General features: G+C 49.1%; 3 protein-coding genes, 1 long non-coding RNA gene and 1 other non-coding gene across 10 annotated transcripts in view; 3 read left to right on the top strand and 2 right to left on the bottom strand.

Moving 5' to 3' along the window:
- The first annotated feature begins 311 nt into the window (after positions 1 to 311).
- On the top strand, positions 312 to 9,398 carry CDKN2AIP (CDKN2A interacting protein). The gene is made up of 4 exons (XM_087738145.1): positions 312 to 816; positions 903 to 1,033; positions 1,785 to 7,156; positions 8,814 to 9,398. The coding sequence occupies exons 1-3, from the start codon at positions 593 to 595 to the stop codon at positions 3,431 to 3,433; spliced, it is 2,004 nt and encodes a 667-aa protein (XP_087594271.1). The 5' UTR covers positions 312 to 592; the 3' UTR covers positions 3,434 to 7,156; positions 8,814 to 9,398.
- LOC148051412 (RNase MRP) lies at positions 6,327 to 6,590 on the top strand. The gene has a single exon (XR_015700226.1).
- Positions 7,182 to 15,840, bottom strand: LOC148051411 (uncharacterized). 5 transcript variants are annotated; one of them, XR_015700213.1, is made up of 6 exons: positions 15,668 to 15,840; positions 14,132 to 14,269; positions 13,131 to 13,231; positions 11,829 to 12,071; positions 10,636 to 10,777; positions 7,182 to 7,849 (listed from the first exon to the last, which is right to left on the bottom strand). It is a non-coding gene; the product is annotated as an uncharacterized LOC148051411 (long non-coding RNA). The 5 variants fall into 5 exon arrangements; XR_015700211.1 differs by having other exon boundaries at positions 7,191 to 7,849; positions 11,307 to 12,071; positions 15,668 to 15,838; XR_015700214.1 differs by lacking the exon at positions 10,636 to 10,777 and having other exon boundaries at positions 7,186 to 7,849; positions 15,668 to 15,831.
- A 171-nt stretch (positions 15,841 to 16,011) lies between these two features.
- On the top strand, positions 16,012 to 21,392 carry ING2 (inhibitor of growth family member 2). 2 transcript variants are annotated; one of them, XM_087738146.1, is made up of 2 exons: positions 16,012 to 16,731; positions 20,123 to 21,392. In XM_087738146.1, the coding sequence occupies exons 1-2, from the start codon at positions 16,542 to 16,544 to the stop codon at positions 20,791 to 20,793; spliced, it is 861 nt and encodes a 286-aa protein (XP_087594272.1). In that variant the 5' UTR covers positions 16,012 to 16,541; the 3' UTR covers positions 20,794 to 21,392. The 2 variants fall into 2 exon arrangements, with proteins under 2 accessions (XP_087594272.1, XP_087594273.1); XM_087738147.1 differs by lacking the exon at positions 16,012 to 16,731 and adding an exon at positions 17,090 to 17,454.
- LOC148051410 (uncharacterized) overlaps positions 20,344 to 21,998 on the bottom strand; it is a 38,495-nt gene continuing 36,840 nt past the window's right edge. Inside the window, exons 20-21 of the mRNA XM_087738153.1 lie at positions 20,593 to 20,687; positions 20,344 to 20,482 (exon numbers count right to left, since the gene is read on the bottom strand). The gene's annotated coding sequence lies outside the window, so the exon portion shown is untranslated. The remainder of the gene's footprint in view (positions 20,483 to 20,592; positions 20,688 to 21,998) is intronic.

Genomic DNA, 21,998 nt, shown 5'->3' with positions numbered 1-21,998 from the left:
CCAGGCAGAACACACAGTGGGTAACCGGGCCCTTTCCATCTCTCGCCTGAGAGAAGGATGGGGAAACAGGCAGCCTGTCAGAGGCGCCAGGGCCGAGGGCGGCAGGTGAGCAGCCCTCCAGAAGCTTACGCTCCTGTAAGTATGAGCCTGAAGGCAACAATCCATGTGCAGCATCCACACGTGCACTGTGAAAAACCTCAGGCTTCAGCTACAGTACCAAAAAAAAAAAAAAAAAAAAAAAAAAAAAAAAAAAGAAGGAGGAAAAAAGCCAAACCCGCCCAGCCCGCGGGCTGTAACGGAGCACGCTCCGAGGGCAGGGGAAGCGAGGCGCCTGCGGGACGACGTGAGCCCGCCGCCAGCCGCCCCCTGAGGCGCCGACCGTTAGGGCGGGGGCGGCACGAGCGCCCCCTCGCTCCTTCCCCTCGCGCGCCGCAAAGCAGCCTGGGGCGGCAGCGGCGGCGGCGGACTGCCGCGCGCGCCGGTTGTGAGGTCATCCCGCGCGGCCGGAAGGAGCGGCGCAGGGCGGTTGTTTCCGTTGCGGGGGTCGGAGGAGGGCCCCGCGCGCGGAGCCGGGGCGGGGAGCGGGGCGGCCATGGCGGCGGGGAAGGCGGCGGCCGAGCCCCTCGGGCGGACGGCGGAAGAGGTGGCCTGGGCGGAGGGGCTGCGCGGGGCCTGCGAGCCCGAGCACCACTGGCGGCACCGGCGGGAGTTCCTGCTGCGCAACGTGGGGGAGCCGCCGGCGGCGGGCAGCGCCCAGCTCCAGCGCCTGGTGTCCCTCTCCATGGTCTGGGCCAACCACGTCTTCCTGGGCTGCCGGTGAGTGCGGGCCGGGGCGGCGGGCCCCGCGGCGGCGGCCCGGCCGCCTGACCCGCTGCCCTCCTTTCCCCTTGTCGCCCCTCCAGGTACCCGCCGCAGGTCATGGAGAAGGCGCTGGAAATGGCCGAAGGCATCCAAGTGACCGGCGCGCCTGTCCGCACCACGAGAGATGAACTGGTTGCCAAGGTGAAGAAAAGAGGCATATCAAGTAGCAATGGTTAGCAGATCATAGCTGTGACAATACATAGGAGTCTAGAAAATGCTTGTTTTTGAATGTTCTCCGTTTACCTCGGGCTTAGAAAGTAGTCGAAATAATTTACTTGTAAAACTCCTTGCTAATCGTTTCCCCTTTCTCTGCTATTTTTTCCTCATATAATACCTGTAAAATAGATGTAATGCCTAAGTATTCCGTTGGTAACGTAGAGCTCGTTTTGAGTTTCTACAGCTGGTGCACTTTAAGCTGATTATTTTTTTAATGCGATGTAGACTGTTGTACTCCAGCTCAAATGTATTCTTGTTACTTTGCCTTTAGTGCTAATCAGATGTTGTTGCTTTGTGAGAAACTTAATTTCTTAAAGAAGCTCTTAAAGTTGTATTTTTAAAATGTTTTTATGATATTAGTAGACAAAATACTTTTTTTTTTTTTGTCAAATAGTCTTTATTTAATGTACTTTGGTCATTTTTGGTTTGGACTTCGAGAATACAAATACATACTTGCCTACAGGTCCCAAACCAAAACCTGAAATCTTGCACCTCAGTGTTTTTAGTTTTTTGTGAAAAAATACTAAACTATTCTGAAACAGTAGGTTAATACTTGAAATTGCAGTTCACGGTGCATTCCTAATATGTAACTTTTAAATTCACAGAGATGATTGCTAGGAGTTTTTAGAAAATAGACAAATCGTCTCTAGATGGATATTTCATAGTGCAGAAATTAAAGAGGATAACATACTTTACTTGTTTTGCAGAAGGGGTAGAGGAGCCCTCCAAGAAGCGAGCTGTTGAGAGAAGCAAAGATTCTAAGGATACTGGAAAGGATGTGAAAACAACCAAGGCAGAAGCCCCAAAGGAAACAGAGAGCACATTGCCAAAAAAGCAGGAAAAAGATACTAGCAAAGATCCAGAAAGCTCCCAGTCAATTTGCAGTTCAAATCAAGAAATGGTCACAGCATCAGGCATAGAAACAGAAGGAAAACCTGCTAATGCCGAAAATACTACTGAGCAAAATCCATCTTCATCTGAAAAAGAGTCGGGAGAGAAGCCTTGCTCAAATCCACCTAAGGAAAGCAAGTGTGAAAATGTGCCGTCACCTGAAAAGAAAACTACAGTAAGTGCAGTGCCGCCGGCTGCCAAGAGCACCCCGCAGGCAGAGGCGGTGGCAGCGGTGGTGCCGCTGGCTGCCAAGAGCACCCCGCAGGCAGCAGTGGTGGCAGCGGCGGTGCCACTGGCTGCCAAGAGCGCCCCGCAGGCAGAGACGGTGGCAGCAGCAGTGCCACCGGCTGCCAAGAGCACCCCGCAGGCAGAGACGGTGGCAGCCGTGGTGCCACCGACCACCAAGAGCACCCCACAGGCAGCAGCGGTGCCACCGACCACCAAGAGCACCCCGCAGGCAGCCGTGGTGCCACCAGCTGCCAAGAGCACCCCGCAAACAAGTGCTACGTTGCTGTCTTCCAAAAACCAAGCGAGTGCCCCAGCATCAGTATCTAAGAGCGGCGCTCAGGCGGGCACCTCGCTGCTCCTGGCCCCCAAAAGCGGTGCTCAGGCAGGCACCTCGCTGCTCCTGGCCCCCAAAAGCAGCGCTCAGGCGGGCACCTCGCTGCTCCTGGCCTCCAAGGGCACTGCCAAGGCAGGCTCCTCGCTCCTGGCCTCCAAGAGCAGTGCCGAGGTGGCTGCCTCGTTGCTGGCCGCTCGGAGCGGCGCTCAGCAGGGATCCTCACTGCTGACTTCCAAGAGCAGCGCTCAGGTGGCTGCTTCGCTGCTGGCCACTCGGAGCGGTGCTCAGCAAGGTCCTTCGTCACTGGCCTCCCGGGGTGGAGCTCAGGCAGGTGCTTCCCTGCTGGCCTCCAAGGGTGGCACGCAGGCGGGTTCACCACAGCTTGCTTCCAAGAGTGGCTCGCAGGCAGGTGAAAGCCCTGCTAAGGCTTTGTGCAAACCGTTAACCAGCGAAGATGCAAAGGAAAGGCAGCCTTTTTTCAACAGACTATACAAAGCCGTAGCCTGGAAACTGGTTGCTGTTGGAGGCTTCAGTCCTAACGTAAATCACGCAGAACTTCTTAACTCATCTATTCAGTCTGTAAAAGCTACGTTGGATGTTGCTTTTGTTCCCCTGAAGGAACTTGCAGACTTGCCTCAAAATAAGAGCTCTCTAGAAAATATAGTTTGTGAACTGAGGTGCAAGTCTGTCTACTTGGGTACTGGCTGTGGTAAAAGTATGGAAAATGCCAAAGCGGTTGCTTCAAGAGAAGCTTTGAAATTATTCCTCAAGAAGAAAGTTATTGTGAAGATATGTAAAAGAAAATACAAAGGTAGTGAAATTGAAGATTTGGTACTTCTGGATGAAGAATCGAAACCTTCGAATTTACCTCCAGCTTTAAGAAATCCTCGTGAGATCTTGTAGGGGAGAATCGCCGTTTGTACCGTGTATAGTATTTCAAGACAAGGACTAAGGGTTAATTTTGTACTTTAAAAATGTAGGCTTCCAGATATTTTGTATTTCTTTCTCAGTTTTGCAAGACAATGATAGTCCTTTCACTTGGTAGCAATTGTATAAAACTTGTTAGAGATGACAAGTGCGCATTTAAAGGTATGCCTTAATATATAGCACACTAGTGTGCTGTTTTATTTGCAAAATAGTCTACCTAATTCTTCTATTTTTAATTAAACGATTAAGGTACAATTTGCTGTTTAAAACCTGACGATTTTGTAATTCTTACGATTTGATGGCGGTGTACTCAATTGTCTACCATGTCTTTTCTAGCCACATAGAACTATGTATATAGGGACCATAATACTTGAATGATTGAAAGTTGTTTAAAAATTTCAATCAAAAAGTTGAATCATCTGTTTCAGCCGTGTTGCTCATAATGTTCACTGTTGCTCATACTAGGAGAGAAAGTAGTTGGTTGACTGTTTTTTATGGGCTGTCGTAACACTCGCAATATAAATGACGCCCTGATCCCTTTTAACATTATACTAGCAGGTTAGATCCCAGTCCACATTATACTGGCAAATTATCAATTAGCAGTCAAGTCACAGCTACTTCAGCCACCAAAACTCTGTAAGCAAATTTAATTTATACTGTGAAATATCATTTACAGTTTTTTCAAATAAACATGGATTTCTACACTAAACATATTTTGACTGCTACTAAAACAATAAAACCTCTGGGGTATGCTTTCATAGTACTTTGGTTTTGGCTATTAAATACTCCAGCCATTTCAATAACTTTTGCAACACCTTAAGAAAAGCTTTACTTTGAGTGGCTTCGAGGTGTAGTCCCACAAGGATGAGTTGTTTTCTTTGGATGCGTAGCTGAAGTGCTGTAAAGCTGATAGAGTGGACCTATAGAATACCTACTTTTGTAACACTTACCAAGATAAGCAAAATGAAGATGCCGCCGTCTCCTAGAGACAGCGAGTGTATTGCAACGCGTTCACACTAATTGAGCCCTTCCATTCCTACGTTTGTACACGATGTACAGAATGGTTTGAAGCGAAGAAAGTGGGAGATTGCCTTTTATTTTCCATGTTGCTGAAATACCTGCACAAACTGCATGTTTTGATATATTGGATAATGACATGTAATTGTAAAAACATAATGTCTTCAGTGCTATCTTGAATTAATCTTGTCCGATTACAGTAGTTAGCATCATTTAATGGAGACCTTGCACTTGACTGACAGATCCATTGATCGAGTATTACAGGAGTGAATAGGAGTTCCTGGGATCTCGGTAGTTCATATGTCCACTTAAAGACTTCAAGTTCTTTTGTGATTTTGGGACTAAACCACAATGGCGTTGTTACACTGTACCCTGTGTGAATTTGAACAGCAGTGGCTGTCCAGTCTGTAGCGCCTGAAGCCTGCAAGGCGCTCGCGCTTCCCGATGGCCAGTTGAGAGCTTCCTCCGCCTGACCCCTGCGCTTCTGTGCCCTCGGTCGCCCTTCGCTCTGGTTGGGCTTCTCAGGAGTTCCCCTCGGTGTTTCGGGAGCACCACCCGGCGTTTGGAACACGATGCGTTAAACTGCGTCTTACACAGCGTGAGAATTGGCGCGTGCTTCTAGCGCGGAGCGAGTTTCCTGCTGCGTTCAGGAGCTGTGGCATTCGTGCCGGGGAGCACGAGATCTGTGTTCAAATCCTCACCCTGTTCAGGTGGAGACGCAGAGCGGCTGTTTCTGCGGGGCAGGGATTGCGTCCCGTGCCCCCTGCAGTACAGCTTTCCTAGCTGCTGGTTTGGGCACCTCCCGGTCTCTGGTTCAGAATTGCAGCGTGTGTTGCAACGTGAAAACCTGCGTTTCCCGTCTGTAAAGCGAAGCTCACAGTATTTACTGACCTCAAGGGGGTGTTAGGGTAACTGTGTTAAAAGGCTGAGGTGCTAGATGCCTTTTTTAAAAGTCCTGACTTAAGCTTACTTTTTTTAGAATTTTTGAATGTTATTCCTCTTTGCTGTTTGGTTGTGATTCATTAAAGGACGAGTCTGTAGCTACTCTTAATAGAAACTGAAAGTTGAAGTGTGTTACTTTCATTTCACAGTCTGCGTGGAAAGCAGCTCAACGAGCCGATTCCAACCTTCGAGTAAATAAGCATGAAGTATTTGAATGAGAATTTATTAACATTTCGTCAACACTAAAGGAAGAAAGAAAGGATTTCAAAGAACTGGCTGTGGCAAGAAGCATTCGTGCGGTCCTGTCGGTTCTAAGACCTCTGGGTCTCCCTCCCAGGTGCTCTCCCGGCCTCCGGCAGCTGGGATGCTGGTCTCCGCCCGTCCTTGCTGACCAGGACCGGCTAGAACGAGTGCACTGACACCGCAGGCGTGCCGGGTTGTCTCGGGGCGACAAATGAAGCCAACGACCGAAGGAAAAGCTGGCCCTGGCCCTCCCGCGGGAGCGCAGGCGATTGCAGCCACCGCCAGTCTCCTCGCTGCGGGGGGGCGGCGCGGTCGGTTCCCGGGGCAGCGCTGCCGGCCGGGAGCTGGCCACAAGGGGGCGCTGCCGGCGGGGGGCGCGGCTCGGCGCGCGGCAGCCGCTCGAGCCGCCCGCCTCGGGGGCGGAGCCGCGGCCGCGATTTGCTTAACGCGTTCCCGGGCGGCGCCGCGGCGGCGGCGGCCCTCGGTGGGGCCGGTGTGGCGGCGGCCCGGCAGCGTGCCGCTCCGCCGGGGGCGGCCTCCCTGCCGGTGCGCCGCCTGCGGAGAGCAGCCCCGAGAGAAACGGGGCGGAGAGCCGGCCTCGCCCTGCGCGGGAGGGTCTCCCGCCGGCCGCCGCATATAAGGCGGCGGCGGCGCGGGGAGGAGGCCGGGATGCTCTGAAGACCTGCTCGCTAGGCCACGCACGGAGGACGCTGTTCCTCACGGGCCCCGCGCCCGCCTAGGGGAAAGTCCCCGGACCGCCGGCAGAGAGTGCCGGGCGCGGCCCGCGCCCCCGCCCGCCCACGCCTCACGCACCCCCGCCGAGACGCCCCCGGGCCGAGCGGCTGAGCGCGGGGCGGGCTCTCGTCACGGCCACAGACACGCAGGTAGTGCGCAGGCGCACCAACAGAACGGGGCTCACTCTCAGGCCATCCCCTTTTGCCGGGGCGCCGCGGGAAGAGCTCCCCGCTGCCGGGTAACGTCCCCGGCGCCGCAGCGCTGGCTGCGGGCAGAGCGAAGCCCGCGCGGGGCCTCGCCGGTTCCCGGCAGTGGCTCTGGCCGGCGGGACGGCTGCCCCCGCCGGGCTGCGGGCCGCCGGCGGGGCAGGCGCTCGCCTGACGGAGGCCCTGCCCTGCCCGGAGAGGCTCGCCTGCCTTCCCTGCTCCAGCAGCAGGCCAGAGGGAAGCATCTTGTCGCCTGCGTTTGCACCACGCATAAGTTAAACATCAAATGCGGCAGAGTCTGATGCGTATCCGAGTGACGGCACAGAAGCCGATACAGCACGAACGTCACGCTTCCCCAACGCAGCAGTGACGTGCGCGCGCTCCGCCGTGCCGGGCAGCAGGGGCAGGGTGTACCCCGGCCTCCCCTGCTCGCTCTGGCCTCCGCAGAGAAGGCCGGCACCTCCGACCAGCGAGTGCCACCGGTGTCACCTGTTACTTCTTGTGCTTACGCTCCCCGATACTAGGCAAGATGCTGCCACCTGCAGCAATCGTGCGTGTAAGTACTGGCCACGCTGATAAACTGAATTAATTTTGTAGGCAGCGGCGTGCTTGCCTCTAGTACGTCAAGCAAGTAACACATCACTGTGCTCGACTCCATGGAACTGAGCCTTCTGCTGCCCTGCGGTCGTGTCTGGGTATGGGTATGAAACACAACAGAAGAGCACTGGCAGAGATTCCCAAAACATCAAATTCAGGCATCTCGGGCCCCAAAAATGTGATTAACACTCCCCTTACCCAAACAGCAGGCAAGCAGCCCGGAGCCAACGCTTCCTTCTGGTTCGTGCTCTCCCAGTATCGATGAGGCTCCGGCGGTGAGCCCAGGCCTGCTGAACTAGCAGCGCCTGTCTTTTTGGTCGAGCTGCAGGCGTGCAGCCTATACATAGGCACAGGACAGTTTGCAAACCCTGCTGGGTTCCAACATCTGCCGTTCTTCTTCTGGCGGTGTCCTCACCGTGACATCTTTCCAGCCGTGTCAGGCCTCTGTGCTAGGCAGAGGCGACCAGCGTGCAGAGCGGGGAGCGGCTCTGTGCAGACCCAGCTGCCACACCTCCGACGACTGCTTCACGAGCGCTTTGAAAGGGTGCACAGAGGGCTGACAAACCACCTGGCTTGAGCTGTCGTCTTGGTTGCTGCCTTAGCTACTTGAGTGTCTTTCTCTCTTTTCTCCTGTAATTCTTCATGTGATCAGCTACATGTACGTGGGAAAATAGAGATTTCAAATTAAAATGCTATCAAAGAACCCATCCCAAAAGAAACAACCGAACTAGGGCACAGCTCTATGAAGTTCTCTGTTTTTTTGTTTGAGAAACTGTAATGAAATCCCAGTGTCCTAGTTTCATCTGCTGAAAAGGCTCTATCTAAGGCTCTATGAAGCGAACATTTCATGCGCTGTCAGCCCTCTGTAGTGCAGGTAGCACCTGCAGTACAGGCTGAAGACCGCAGACAAGCTTGTGTAGACAAGCTGAAGCTTGTGCAGTGACTGATGTGGGTTTGCTTTTCTTTTTTGGCCCTAAAGACTGCACTGTAGCACCTTAACAATTTGGGCTGGCTGGTTTTCTCCGTGTGTGGACAAAATAATCTCATTTGTAGTTTATGGTAAATGTTAGTCTTCAAATTTGGTAACAGGAGAGAATGAATACGTCAAAAATCATACTCATCTTGACTGTAAAGGACAATAAGCTGATGTGACATGGTCTAGTGGTCCAGGGACTGAGGGGAAAAAAACACACACTGAAAGAGTTTTGATGCTGTCTCTTTCTTGCACAAGGCAGATCTATCCCCCAGCTGTATAAGTTGCAAACTGCAGAGAAAATAAGAGCAATAGCTGCTTTGTAGAATATTTTTTAAGCTTTTCTTTCAGCTAAAATGTGCATTTTTGCAATGTTTTGCATAGTGTATAATATGCCACACCCTTTGTCCATTTAACAACAAATAAGTTGTATTTGTGTGCCTCGTAGATGCTTCTGTTAGTTGCCACTGCCACAGCAAAGGTGGCGGTTAGGTTAAGTTAGTTAACCATTAGTTAGGTTATGTGTTTTGAAGAAAATATTGTCATTTATGCTCACTACCCCTGCACCACCCCCCATTTTAAATCTGCTGTCAGGAAGTATGAATTTTTAGGCCGTGATTAATTCCACCTCTCTTCCTTGCAGGCATTTAAACCTGTGCAATTTCACCGAACCCCTGCGATTACAGGAAGACAGTTACTACACGTGGCTGAGCTTGCCAACGTCGAGCTGGCCCGCGTGGAGCGTTACCAGCACTTGCGCGTGACTATTCAGACGTACGGCTGGCCTTTTGTAAATGACAGCAGAGGTTTCCACCTGATGGAAGAGACACTCAGGAGCATTCAGAAAAACAGGTTTTATGTTGATACCTGGTAATAGTTTCAAATACGTTGTAGGCTAATTTGAAAATGGTATGTGATAATTTCTGAGCACAACTGCCTGTTGCTAAGGCAATGGAAGACTGGGTTCCAGTGGTTACCAGTTAGGTATTTTCTTCCTCCGGTAACATTCCTGCAACTAAAACCGCATTGTTCAGCTCCGACATCTAAGCCTGCAGCCCTTTGAAGTTTGAATTGCCACTGATGGTCAAGTAACATTAATTGTTCGGCCCAAGGGGACTGCAAAACTACGTGTTTTAAATGCCACTGTCAGAGATGACTCACATTGGGAAAAAGATACTTGTCACTAGTAAGAAAGCCCATCTAATAAATGTTTGCCCGATTTTCTAAATCCTGTGGTGTTTTACATTTTAACTGCAGCCTAAGAGAAACTATATTCAGTCAGATGCTGCCTGTACTTTGACAATAGCCTTCCACCCCAAATCCTTCCTTAGTTTGGAGCAAATGTCACATTTCTGTTTATTATTTTGGGGAAGAGGATGGTTGAGAGGCTAGGGATCTATTAATCTTGTTTAACCAATAATTTTTCTCACAATTACAACTGAATAATAAAGCAAATGTAAATTCTGTCAGTTCTTGGAAAAAAGTGTACTTCAGTCATATAGTCTATAGTAGTACAGAATAATACTTATTTTTGGTAACTTGAAGTAAGTGGTGGCACTGAAAAACTTGCACACCAGCAGCACCCTAAGAAACACATAATGCAGGTGACTTGGTGCTACAGAGTTATTTTCAAGATATGAAATGACTCTCTGGTGCTATTTGCAGTGACTTTTCATTTGCACTGGAGATATTAATCATTTGTACTGGGTTTGGGTAAGCAAATTCCAAAGAGAAAAAAAAAAAAAAGCCATAGTAGGAGGGAAATTAAATGAGACTGCCTCCTGTTTGGTGTGGCGTTTTAATGATGTATGCCAAAACTCTCTTCAGGTTTTCATGGGAACTCTGAAATTCATAAATGGTAACTACATGCATGTAGTTACTCCATTTCTGCATACAGAATGGAATTCATTTCACTGACGTCGGTGACAACAGACCTGGGCTCCCCTTACAGTCAATGGAGACGTTTTTAGGGCAAGACCTATTTATACTAACATTCTCTCTTATTCAACATACTTGGCTGGATGACTCCCACCTTTATTTCCTGCGGTGGAAAGGAAAATTAACATCCACATACAGGAGAGAATACTCTTAATATCTTAAACCGTCAGCTGCTGAACCTTGCTGCAGGTGCACTGCCTGCCCTCATTTCACAATCTTGACTACAAAGGTGTGATTGTGTATTGTTGTTCCTCACAAGAGGAAAAAGTACAAATGCTTTTCGCATGACTTGTGCTGAGTAGCAGAATCACAGACACGCAGGGTGCATGTTAATGTGTAGCTCAGGTAAGAGCACATAAAAAATCCTTTGTTTATTGTGTGCAAAAAGGGCTCAGTTCTTTTCTGTTAAAGTCACCTGGATTCTTCCATTTACTTGAATGGAAGAGGATCAAGCTTCGGGGCTCAAGTAAGACAATAAAGATGGTTGCCACATATTTGCATGAGATTAACTTGTTACCATTCCTCACCTGGCTTCCCTAAATATCATCTGCACACTTCCCGAGTTCTTTGGCATGGGGATTGGCTCTGGAGCCAGAAAGCAAATCCACCAATTATTTATGCTTTGAAACAGTAGGTGAGGATGAAGAGTCACTGTCTGAAAGCTGTTTCCTGGAGAGGAAAACAGGGATGTGTTACTTCAGCCACGAGTGGACGGATCCCTGTTGTGAATGACAGGGAATGATCCGTGTGGCTCCCCCCATCCCAGCAGCCAGACGCTGCCCCTCAGCTGGTTAGCAGCGTCCCCTTCTTCTAAGGAGCTGCACTTCCTACACCAGCCAGAGCGCTCCATTGCACCTGTGAAGGTGGTGGTGTCCAGCTCCTGCTGACTTCCAGAGGGCATTCTGATCAGAGCGAATCACTCTCAAAAAGGAGCAGTGTGGTTCTGCTCAAAACAAAGCAACAATATGCTCTCATGGAAGCAATGATGTCATATAAAAGTGAATTCCTTAACATCTCCCGCCTTGGGCCTATCTCAAAACACTTTTGGGTACAGACATGGGATTACAGTGTGGAAGCTGACTGGGAAGAACTGTAAAAACAGATAAATAGTTATTACAAAACAAAGCACAAAGTAAACTTAGTTTGCACGCTTTACTCCATTTTTCACTCTGCTTCTGGTAAGAAAAACAGAACCCACCTGTTTGAAGAAAAAAGGTGAGCTGGATATTGCAGCTGCCCTCTTCCCCATGTTAATAGAAGTCAACTGATCACTAATTTGGGCTCAGGAAGAAATTTTCTTTTAGAGCATATTGGCAGAAAACTTGCAACTTCTCCAGTTTTTTGAACAGATGTTTGCATTTGGATGAGGAAGAACATACATCTCCCGATCAGCGCGGGATGTTTGTTATTTGGTGCTAGCGAGCTCTTTGATACAGCTGAGGATGAGGCTAGCTGGGAAAAAACCACATGCCAGTGTTTTCAGGAAATGTACTGGTTTAGTTTATGGCCTTATTGAAATGATCTGATGTTAGCCCATTTTTAGGTGTCCTACACTTGTATAAATGAAAGAGAAAAATAATAATGGTTATTTCCATACGATTTGTGTTCCACCAGATAAGCCTAATATTTAAGGAAAATCAAAAGCAATGACGTCTGCCATTACAGGGAAGTATCTTTTTTGGATGACCTGATGTTAGAGAAGTTTTCAAGAACAGCTTACCCGGACAAACACGCTACTACCTCTGTAGGTCTGGCAAGGATAGCCTCTTCCTGGAATATCACCTATACAAAGGTCAACTATGGCCTTTCTGTATGACCGTTCTATGGCCTATAGCTTTCTTCAGCTAACTTTTTAAAAAGCCCATCTGGTTTGTACACGTTCTTTCTTTTCTTTGTGTTTCTTTTCTTGGTATCTTGGAGAATTCTTCATCCTCTTCATCCCATGGAAACCAGAGAGGCATACCTGCCAAGAAATATACATCATCAAAAATCTGTTCTGTTCCATTTGCTTAAAAGAAGCACCCTGTTATCATCCTTGGAGCATTTCCACTAAATGCTAAGTAGGTCTTTCAAAATTGCAGCCCCTTATGGACTTGTCCTCATCAATAATGCTGCTTTTCACTATTTTTTCCACAGGCTGAAATGCTTCCTGGGCTATTGCCATGGTTTAACCCCAGCTGGCAACTAAGCATCACACAGCTGCTCGCTCACTCCCCCTTGGTGGGATGGGAGAGAGAATCAGAACGGTAAAAGTAAGAAAACTCGTGAGCTGAGATAAAGACAATTTAATAGGTAAAGCAAAAGCTGCGCGCGCATGCAAAGCAAAACAAGGGATTCGTTCACTACTTCCCATCAGCAGGCAGGTTGTGCTGGTTTTGACTGGGATAGAGATATAATTTTTTTCACGGTAGCTACTATGGGGCTACGTTTTGGATTTGTGCTGAAAACGGTGTTGATAACATAGGGATGTTTTCATTACTGCTGAGCAGTGCTTACACAGAGTCAAGGCCTTTTCTGCTTCTCACCCCACCCCATCAGTGAGTAGGGTGGGAGTGCACAAGAAGCTGGGAGGCGACACAGCTGGGACAGCTGACCCCCACTGGCCAAAGAGATATTCCATACCATATGACATCATGCTCAGCATATAGAGCTGGGGGAAGAAGAAGAAAGGGGGGTATGTTCAGAGTGATGGCAGTTCCCAAGTAACTGCTACGCGTGATGGAGCCCTGCTTTCCTGGAGATGGCTGAACACCTGCCTGCCAGTGGGAGGTCTGCCTTTATCTCAACCCACGAGTTTTCTCACTTCGACTCTTCCAATTCTCTCCCCCATCCCACCGGGGCAGGGAGCGAGCGAGCGGCTGTGCGGTGCTTAGTTGCTGGCCAGGGTTAAACTGCAACACAGGTGTTCAGCTTTATTTCTTCATGTGACGGCAGAATGATACAGCCATTCAAACTTACTATAAGCAGAAACACAACTCCTCAAAACAGCCAACATCTTTCTAAAGAATATTGTGTCACTTACATTAATCCAGGTCCTTTTGCACTGGTACGCAGGTAGTGCTTTTTGCCTGTACAGTAAGTGTTATCCGTGAATATTATATGAGAGAATTCAATTGATGAGGCCTGTTAAACAGAAGTGACAGCAATGAGCACCATACAATAAAGTTTCAGCCATTTACTGTCGATGGAACTCAAGGTAACTAGGTTATTTTAACTTTCGAAATCTGTTTACGCAAAAATGAGACAAGTAGCATAACATGATCTGAGGCTCGGCTTCGTTAATCTGAGCTGTCACAATGCACAAAAAAGCAGCAGCTGGTTTTACTGGCGTTACGGATTCTAAGATGAAAGTGTCCTCTTAAGAACAGGAACACACTGAGTTGCAGACTTCCTGGGTTTTTTGGCCAGAGTGACATCAGTGTAAGAAAGAATGTTTTGAAAGTACTGCCTACAACTTTGTTTTCATTCATTTTTATGAACTTGCCATTGCTGACTCAGGCAAAGCCATCTATCTACAGCTACAATTACTCAACATCTTAGACACAGATGTATGAAAATCACTGTCATGTAGGATACCAGCTTAGCAGCCGCATGAGTTGAAAGTTAAGAATGTGTTTAAATACTTTCATGAACTGGGGTCTTAAGAAAATAATACTTGCAGACTGCCATCACGCAAGATGCTGATCTGCAGGCTGATTGGATCAAGTCAGCGAGGTTCAACATACTGATTTGGTCACAGGACTAGCCATGGAGCCATCTGGCACAGATCATGTATTCACAGAATCGTAGAAAAAAAGCGGGCTGGAAGGGATCCTCTGGAGGCCATCAAGCACAGCCAGCTTCACAGCCAGATCAGGTTGTGCCAGGCCTCAGCCAGTTAGGCTCTGAAAATACGCAAGGATGGAGACTATACAACCTCTCTGCGCAACCCGTGCTGCTGCTTAACCACTACTCTAGATCGTGCCATCCTGAAATGTTATCTACAGGATTAGTATGGGTGCTCTTTTAGTGCTGGCCACTTACCAGGTAGGAATGTAAGACAGAAAGGGTTTTTAGGGTTTGGATTTTTTTCTTCATTTTACCCTTGAATTCAGTCATCTCTGATGCTGTTTTTTCTAAGTTTGCGAGATGTCATATTTTTCCCCACCTTTTTTCAGATTCCTGAAATATAAATGCAACATAATGCAAAATGTACAGATCTCCTCAGGATGTTTCGAGAGTCCACAAGATTTTTTCTTCCTGATGCTTACCAATTATTATTCATGTAGTAAAGATCAGAAAAATGTCTGAAAACAGAGGTGGGGATGAAATCTCAACCTTTTAGTAATTCTATCTGCTTTATGTCATTCTCCCCATAGGAAGAAGTACCTAGCTAAAAAGTATTATTTCTGCTTTTGTTTCCTACTATATTTGTGCTGGCCAACATTTGATACAAATTCTGCAACAGCCTTGGGGAAGACAAGATACTCTGTCAAAATTGGGAGATTTGTTGGCAGGCGAGCGCATTTTAAAAGGCTAAACTTCTTTGACGCCTTCTTTAAAATTCTCTGAAATGGTTCCTCAGGATAAAACATCACTTAGCTTCCCTGAGTAATAGTTTATCACAAATCATTTCGCTCTTCTTTAAAGCTAAATAAGGTAGCTCTTATTATGGGCAAGAACAGCCTAAACTGCTGCTTCTTACAGTTGGAGGATATGAATTAATTAGATGCCTCACCCTATCAACTGCTACAGTGAGAAAAGCTTGACTGCGGAGCACCGTCTTGTGTACCAGACAGAAACTTGCCTTCCCTGCACATAGCCTGTCACTATGCTATCGGTACAAACCTCACCTCGTGATGAGACCTGCTCTTCAGAAACAAATTGTTGCCGATATAGCTCACGACAGTGCTTGGGAGAGAAATACGCAAGCCATCTGCAAACAACTTAACGTGTGTATAAATTTTACTGCAGCAAAACTCACTCGCATTCCCCTCCTGTCAGACACAATGCCTTTGGAAAGGTGCATTTTGAGAGATTTAGTGCCATCAGTGCTGACAGATTATTTTGTATGCCAAAATATTCCAAGAAAATGAGAGGACGGTGCAAAGGGTAAGGTTTCAGCATCAAATGTAAAACCTCTGCACTTTTCTGCTTGCTCAAATATATTTTGTATTATCTCCTGAAAACGTGGGAAGGTTCAGGATTATGACTGAAAACACAGTGCAGAGTTTCACGGCCTATACAGGGAGCAAGTGTAATCCGTGACAGCCGCAACACACCCTGGAGATAAACTCCTCAGCCTCTCCAGGGACAGGGAATGTTTTGGGAAGAGAGAATAAAGACTAGGGGGCTGGGGGGGGGGGGGGGGGAGGGCGACCGCAGAGGGGCGTTAATCGGTGCTCACGGACACAGCCCGCGGGAGCAAGAGGCGGCAGGCCTGAGGGACCCGCGTGGATCCCTCCACTCAGACACCCGCGGTCTTCAGGGCCAGGTCACAGCGCTGCTCCCCGCCCCGCCAGCGACCCTGCAGCGGGGCAAAAGCGAACTGAAAGCTGGAGGTAAAACAGCACTACTCACACCGGGCGGTCATTTCCGCCGTCTTCGCCTCCGCCTCACACGGGCGCAGCGGGGGCCGGCGGGTGTCCCCCGCTGCCCCCCAGGGAAGGGCTGCCGGCTGCGCCCGGGCGCGGAGATGGCGGCCGCAGGCACCGCGGCGGCGCTCGAGGGAGGAAGGCGCCCAGCCGTTGGGGGAGCCTCCGCCCCGCCCCGCCCCGCCCCGCGCGCGTGGCGCCTCAGCGCCCCCCGCAACGGCCGCCCGCCCCCGCCCACACACGGGCGCCGCCGGGGCACCTGGCGCGGGGCGGGGCGGGGCGAGCCGCTCGGTCGCTGCCGCCTGGCCGCGCGCCGCTGTCGGGCTGCGGGGCGCGAGCAGCCCCCCGCGGCGGCCGCCTCCGTTGGGCGGCGACCCCCGCGCCGCCCCCAGCGGGGCTCAGCGCTCCTCCCGGGCGCGGAAACAGCGGACGCGGGCGCCTTTAAGAGAGGCTCCGCCTCCGCGCTGGCCCCCGCCCCCTGCCGCGCGCCGGGCCAGTAGGAGCGGGCGAGAGGGGAAGGCGGGAGAATGCGAACCCCTGGCGGCGCCGCCGGCCGCGCCTTATAAGGGCAGGGCCTGGCGCATGCGCGCAGCCCGGCGGGCAGGGGCGGGGGCTCCGAGTGGGTTTTCCTTCGGCGGCGGCACCGCGGCGGGAAGGGGCGCGGGACCCCGCGGAGGGAGGGACGGGACCGGCCCGCACCGGCCCGGCTGCGCCCTCAGCCCCCCACCACCCCCGCGGCGCCTCGGCCCGGCTGGCGCAGCTCGGCCCCCGGCGGGCAGAGGGGCGGCGGCAGGAGGGAGCGGAGCGGGGCCGCCGCGGGGACCCCGCGCCCGGTGCGGGCGGCGCGGCGGCGGCGGCGGATGTGCTGCTGGCGCGGGGGGATGATGCTGGCGGGGCCGCAGCTGGTGGCGGGGCCGGCGGCGCCGGGCGGGGAGCGGGCCCGGCTGCTCTCGCTCTACGTGCAGGACTACCTGGAGTGCGTGGAGTCGCTGCCGCTGGACATCCAGCGCAACGCCTCGCTGCTGCGGGAGATGGACACGCAGTGCCAAGGTGGGCGCCGCCGCGGGACGCGGCCTCCGCCACAGGGCACCGGGCGGGGGGGGAAGAGGAACGGGGGGCCGCCCGCCCGCCGCACATGCGCCCGGCGCGGAGGGGCCGGAGCCGGGGCGGGCCCGGCGGAGGGGGGTGGGCGCCGGGGTGGGCCCCCTGCCGGGGCCTGCGCGGCGCTGAGCCCGCGGCCGTGCCGGGGCGGGCGGCGGCCGGTCCCTCCCCGGGGAGGGCGCCCCGCCTCGGGGCGGTGGGAGGCGGCGGTGCCTCGCTGCCCGGAGCTAGGCCCCGGCTCCGCCGTGCGGGGCCGCTCCCGCCCCGTTTCCCCCCCCCCGCGCCGGGCAGCCCCGCTGGTCGCAGCGGCGGCGGCGCTGCTGGAGGCGGGGGCAGGGGATGGGTTTTCCGGCCCGCTCTGCCCCGCCGCCGGCGGGGTGGGGGCGCCGCGTCCCGGCGGAGCCGTGCCCCCGTCCCGCGGGAAACGGCCGCTGCCTCGGGGCGCTGGGGGTTAGCGCACGGCGGGGCGCGGAGAGCGTCCGCTGCGTTCCCTCTGGTCAGGGCGAGGGGCCGCAGAGCGGCGAGTTCCCCCCGCTTCGGTCGGAGACGGGGCTTCTCCGAAACGCGGGTTCAGTACCAGTTGTGATTTGGGCCGTGCAGCGGGGGGGTTGCGCCGGTGGGTAGGAACCAGAGCCCGATCCCCCTCCCTGATGGAGGCTTTCCTCGCTGTGGGTAAGCGGGGACCGTCCAGGCCTTTCAGACGTTAAATGTAAACGGATTCTTTCAATTATCTTTCTGATTACCCAGGAAGGTACATAAGAACAGGCTTTTGTAAGTTTTCTGTGTTGGTTTTTTTTTTTTTTTTTGAAGTCTAAAGGGCATAGACTTGTCTGCAGCATTTTGAATTCTTAGTCAAGGCTGGGCTGCCTAGCAGGCTCTTTACCTGTGGTGACAACACTCTAGATCTATCTTGAAGAGATTCAGTCTTTTATTTAGGCTATTTCTCCTATTTGTATTCCTCCAGCCACTAATACAATACCAAAGCAGAGGTTTGTTGCTACTTTTACCAAAGTCTTCAACTGTTTTAAAAAACAACAACAAAAAAATCCCCACAAACCCCTAAAATTTGATAAAAATATTTTTGGCCCAAGTCTGAAGATGTAAAAGCAGTGCTACATAATTTCAGCTAATTTAGAAGGTAGTGATAGTTCATGCAGGAGGAACAAAGCCACTCCTGTGCTTGGAAAACTGAAATCCTTTTAGCTTTTATTAGCTCCACCAAACTTAATCAGATTACTTGTAATGAACACTTGGCCCTGGTTTGTGTTGTGTTTGGCTTTTTATTTTTTTATTTAACGGGGATTTCAGACCTATTTAGTTGGGCATACAGATGCCTTCTCTAATTTTAGGGACCAACAAGGAGTTTGGTTACTTTGCATCTCTGGCAGCCCAGAAGTTCTTTCCTCTTTTTAATGGATGGTGATCCATTTAACGTGTGCAGCATATCTTCACGGGCTGCGTCCAGGGAATGATCAGCGTAGGGTGAATGTTGTTCTCTGTCACCATGTGGAAAAGCTAACAGTTACTGCTTGTGGGTTCTTCTGGGCAGGGCATTCCCAGTGTGGGAAATCTGTGTAACTACACCTACAGTGTCGCTGTCATGTGTGTCGTCCGTCCGTGTGTGTGTCCCCCCAAAAAAAAAAAAAAAGGCTGGGTGGGAGATAGCATGGCTGTGGAATATTGTACTCTGGTTATGCCTTTCTAGTTCAACAGCCTACAAAGTACCTTACTCCATGCTTTTCAGGAGCAGAGAGTAAGATTTTTTCCCCCCCTTACCCCCGTCAGGGCAACAGGCAAGCGACGCAGCTGAAGATGCAGGGAAACAACATTTGTGTGTTTAATGGTAGCTGGAATGCTAGTATTGAGAAAAAAATAGGTTAAGTGAGTTATTGGACAGGCAGAGTAGTGATTTTTATCCTCCCCTAGTGAAAGTCTGGAACAGAACAAAATGCTGTTGGTTCCTGTTGTCAAACAGGTTTCAGAATTTATAGTAAAAAGCGGCCGTTCATGCTTAAGCTACTGTTTCAGGATGTCAGCAGGAAAAAAATCACTGTGAACAATGTTGAGATAATATCTATCGCTTCCATCTAGCACAACTTGAATCATTTCACAACTGTAAAATGCAGACAAATTCTTTAAAAATGAAAGCCAGTTTGTGAAACACAGGTCTTCAGGAAGAGATAGATTGTACTACGTATCTTCTGGCTTTGGGAGTGCATAGTTTAGTGTCATTCATAAATTCCCTTGCCTGTTCAAATAAAATCCTTAAGTTGTTTCTGAAGGAACCAGTGCTGTATCAAACACTGTGCATCAGGTTTCACTGTCAGTTCTACTAATCTATTTCCTTCCACGTGAGCAATTTCTCCGTCTTTTATGTATAGATCTAGTGTAACTTTTGGTCTGGAAAATATTACTTTAAAATCCAGCAATATAGAACAATAGAGTACAGACTAAGAATGGTTTATAAGGCATTTGTTAATCTCCTATTTGGGTTTATTAAACTTGCTTCTAAGAACTAAATTTTATGGAAGATTCACAGCAACTCATCCAGTTATTTGGCATGACTTGCAAGAAGAAAAGCTTAGAGGTCAAACTGCAAGCCACTCGTTACTAGTTGCTTAAAAATACCCTGTGATGCACTAAACAGTAGGTCACTTATTCTGAAAAGTTCAGCCTTGATCTAAAAATGCAACTTGCTGTAATTTGTCTTGGTAACAGGAAAAGTGTTTTGAGTGGTTTAAGTTGATTTAAATCCCAATTGTAAATTTGCTATTGTGTAACTTCAGTTGTCACACTCCTTTTATAACTGTGTCTACTTGAAAGTGTGATACCAAACCTTTAGATGACTAAGAAGGGGAAGGCGGAGGATCTGGATATCCTAATTCTGGAGTGTTATACATCATGATATATAATGATTAATTGAATTCTAAGTTTCTTCCTGTGATAACAATAACCTATTGCATTGGTTTGTAGGCCAGGGTTTTGGAACTACTGTGGTAAGGATTCTCAACGGAAATTCCTGCTTTTTCAGATGAGGCAGGACCTGGACTATCCATGCTCCAGCAGCTATGGTCCTCTTTCTTGGGTTATCCTTTCTTTTTCCAATGACTAAAATAAGCTTGCTTTTTCTTCAAACTTGAAACTTTTTTCTTGCAACAGATTGCGATCTTAAACACTGATTTGATGACCACGTGCAACTTGAATAAAATATCTGATCTAGCCCGCTAGGGTACACTATAATTAAAATTTTTACTATTTCTCATCAGTTAGAAATACATTTCTATATTTTCTTGAGCATGTTCCATCTTGTGTAATTATTCCTATTATCTTTATTTTATAGAAGCATTAAAAGAAATAGATGATGTCTATGAAAAATACAAGTCAGAAAATGATCCTGTTCAGAAGAAACGCTTGCAGCAGCATCTTCAGCGTGCATTAATCAACAGCCAAGAACTTGGAGATGAAAAAATTCAAATAGTAACTCAGATGCTAGAACTGGTAGAGAATAGAGCCCGGCAAATGGAAACACACTCTCAGTGTTTTCAAGATCTGTCTGAGAACGAAAAGCCTCTAGAAAAGGCAAAGATGGAGTCCTGCCAGCCAGAGAGATCTTCACGTAGACCTCGTCGCCAGCGAACCAGCGAAAGCCGTGATCTGTGCCATATAGCAAATGGTATTGATGACTGCGATGATCAGCCACCTAAAGAAAAAAGATCTAAATCTTCCAAGAAGAAAAAACGCTCCAAAGCCAAACAAGAGAGAGAGGTTTCGCCTGTAGAATTTGCAATTGATCCCAATGAACCGACTTACTGCTTATGCAACCAAGTGTCTTACGGCGAGATGATAGGATGTGATAACGAACAGTGTCCTATCGAGTGGTTCCACTTTTCGTGTGTTGGACTCACCTACAAACCAAAGGGGAAATGGTATTGCCCCAAGTGTAGAGGAGACAATGAGAAAACGATGGACAAATGTACTGACAAATCAAAAAAAGATAGAAGATCGAGGTAGTGAAAGCAATTCATGTTTTAAAGAGTTGCTCCTTTTATATTAAAATGTTTAATTTCCAGAGAACGCTGTTTTAGGAAATGCATAGGACTATGCAATAATTTTTAATCTATAATATTAATGGAGTATTAAAAGCTGTTATACCTTCTGTGATCTTTAACTTTCTGCACTGAATAACCAAATAATTGAAACAGGGTGGCTTCAGACCTTCACAGAAGACATTACAAGCATATGGCGCTTGGTTTCAATTTAACCCCATTAGTATTTTAAAGAACTTTGTGAATCTTGAAATAATGGTGGTGGGAAAGATACTGAAGAACTTTTCATGTTATGGGAAAGGCGTTGAAAGGCCTCACGTAACTGCTAGAATCTTAACAACTGAATTTGTTCTTTATCCCAGGTCTTAAGTTTTCAGTTTTTGTGTTAACATCACACATTCGGAATTAGGGTTTTTGAATTCAGCTGTAACTGTAAAAGTCTTCCGAGCTAAAAGCAGACCTCTTCAGTGACTTTCATATGACCAGTATGTTATTTCAAGGAAGAAAACACCACTAACTTAAGCTTTTTTTTGTCAATATTAAACTCTTGTCTTTGTGACTTTACCCTTGGGAGTCCATTTTTGGATATGATAGAATTATGGTGTATATGCAGTTTTGGATATTCTTAGTAGGTTTTGTTTGGGTTCTGTCAGAGCATCCTGATGTGGTCTTTATTGTTTAAGATGCTGTCTCTAATGCCAAAACTATTTCCTTGATTGTTTATGTTTTGCCACTGCCTATATAAGCCTTGTAGTGGTAGAAGGACCCCTGAGAGGAGGGGATATTGACATCTCAGGGAACAGAAATTGCAAATATGATGAAATCTTCATCATAATCTCTAGAGAGCTGAAACATGACTGGTATTCTCTGGGATGTAAACCTCGCTTTTCCTTAAGTGGTATTTGTGTATGTGTGTGGCCATACCTGGGTTTAGGCACAGCACTACAGTTCTTGGACTTGGGCAACTATCTAAAAAGCTTGAAGGCAAAAACTTTCAATAAAGGTTTTGATAGATAATAAAAAACAAAACAAAAGCATGATTGGCACAGAGCTGGTAGACAAATCCCAGCAGGGTTCTGACAGGCTAAGTAACTGTTGTCCTGAAGTATGCTGGTAGTGTCTAAACACTACTTGGGTGGTAGTTAAAAGTGAACTTCCTCACCTCTGCTC

Source organism: Nipponia nippon, unplaced genomic scaffold (assembly GCF_047370975.1).
Source record: "Nipponia nippon isolate SJK-2023a ecotype South Korea unplaced genomic scaffold, ASM4737097v1 scaffold_6, whole genome shotgun sequence".
NCBI lineage: Eukaryota > Metazoa > Chordata > Aves > Pelecaniformes > Threskiornithidae > Nipponia > Nipponia nippon.
Note: the sequence above shows the minus strand (reverse complement) of the source record. Positions and strands in the feature narration are given on the sequence as shown.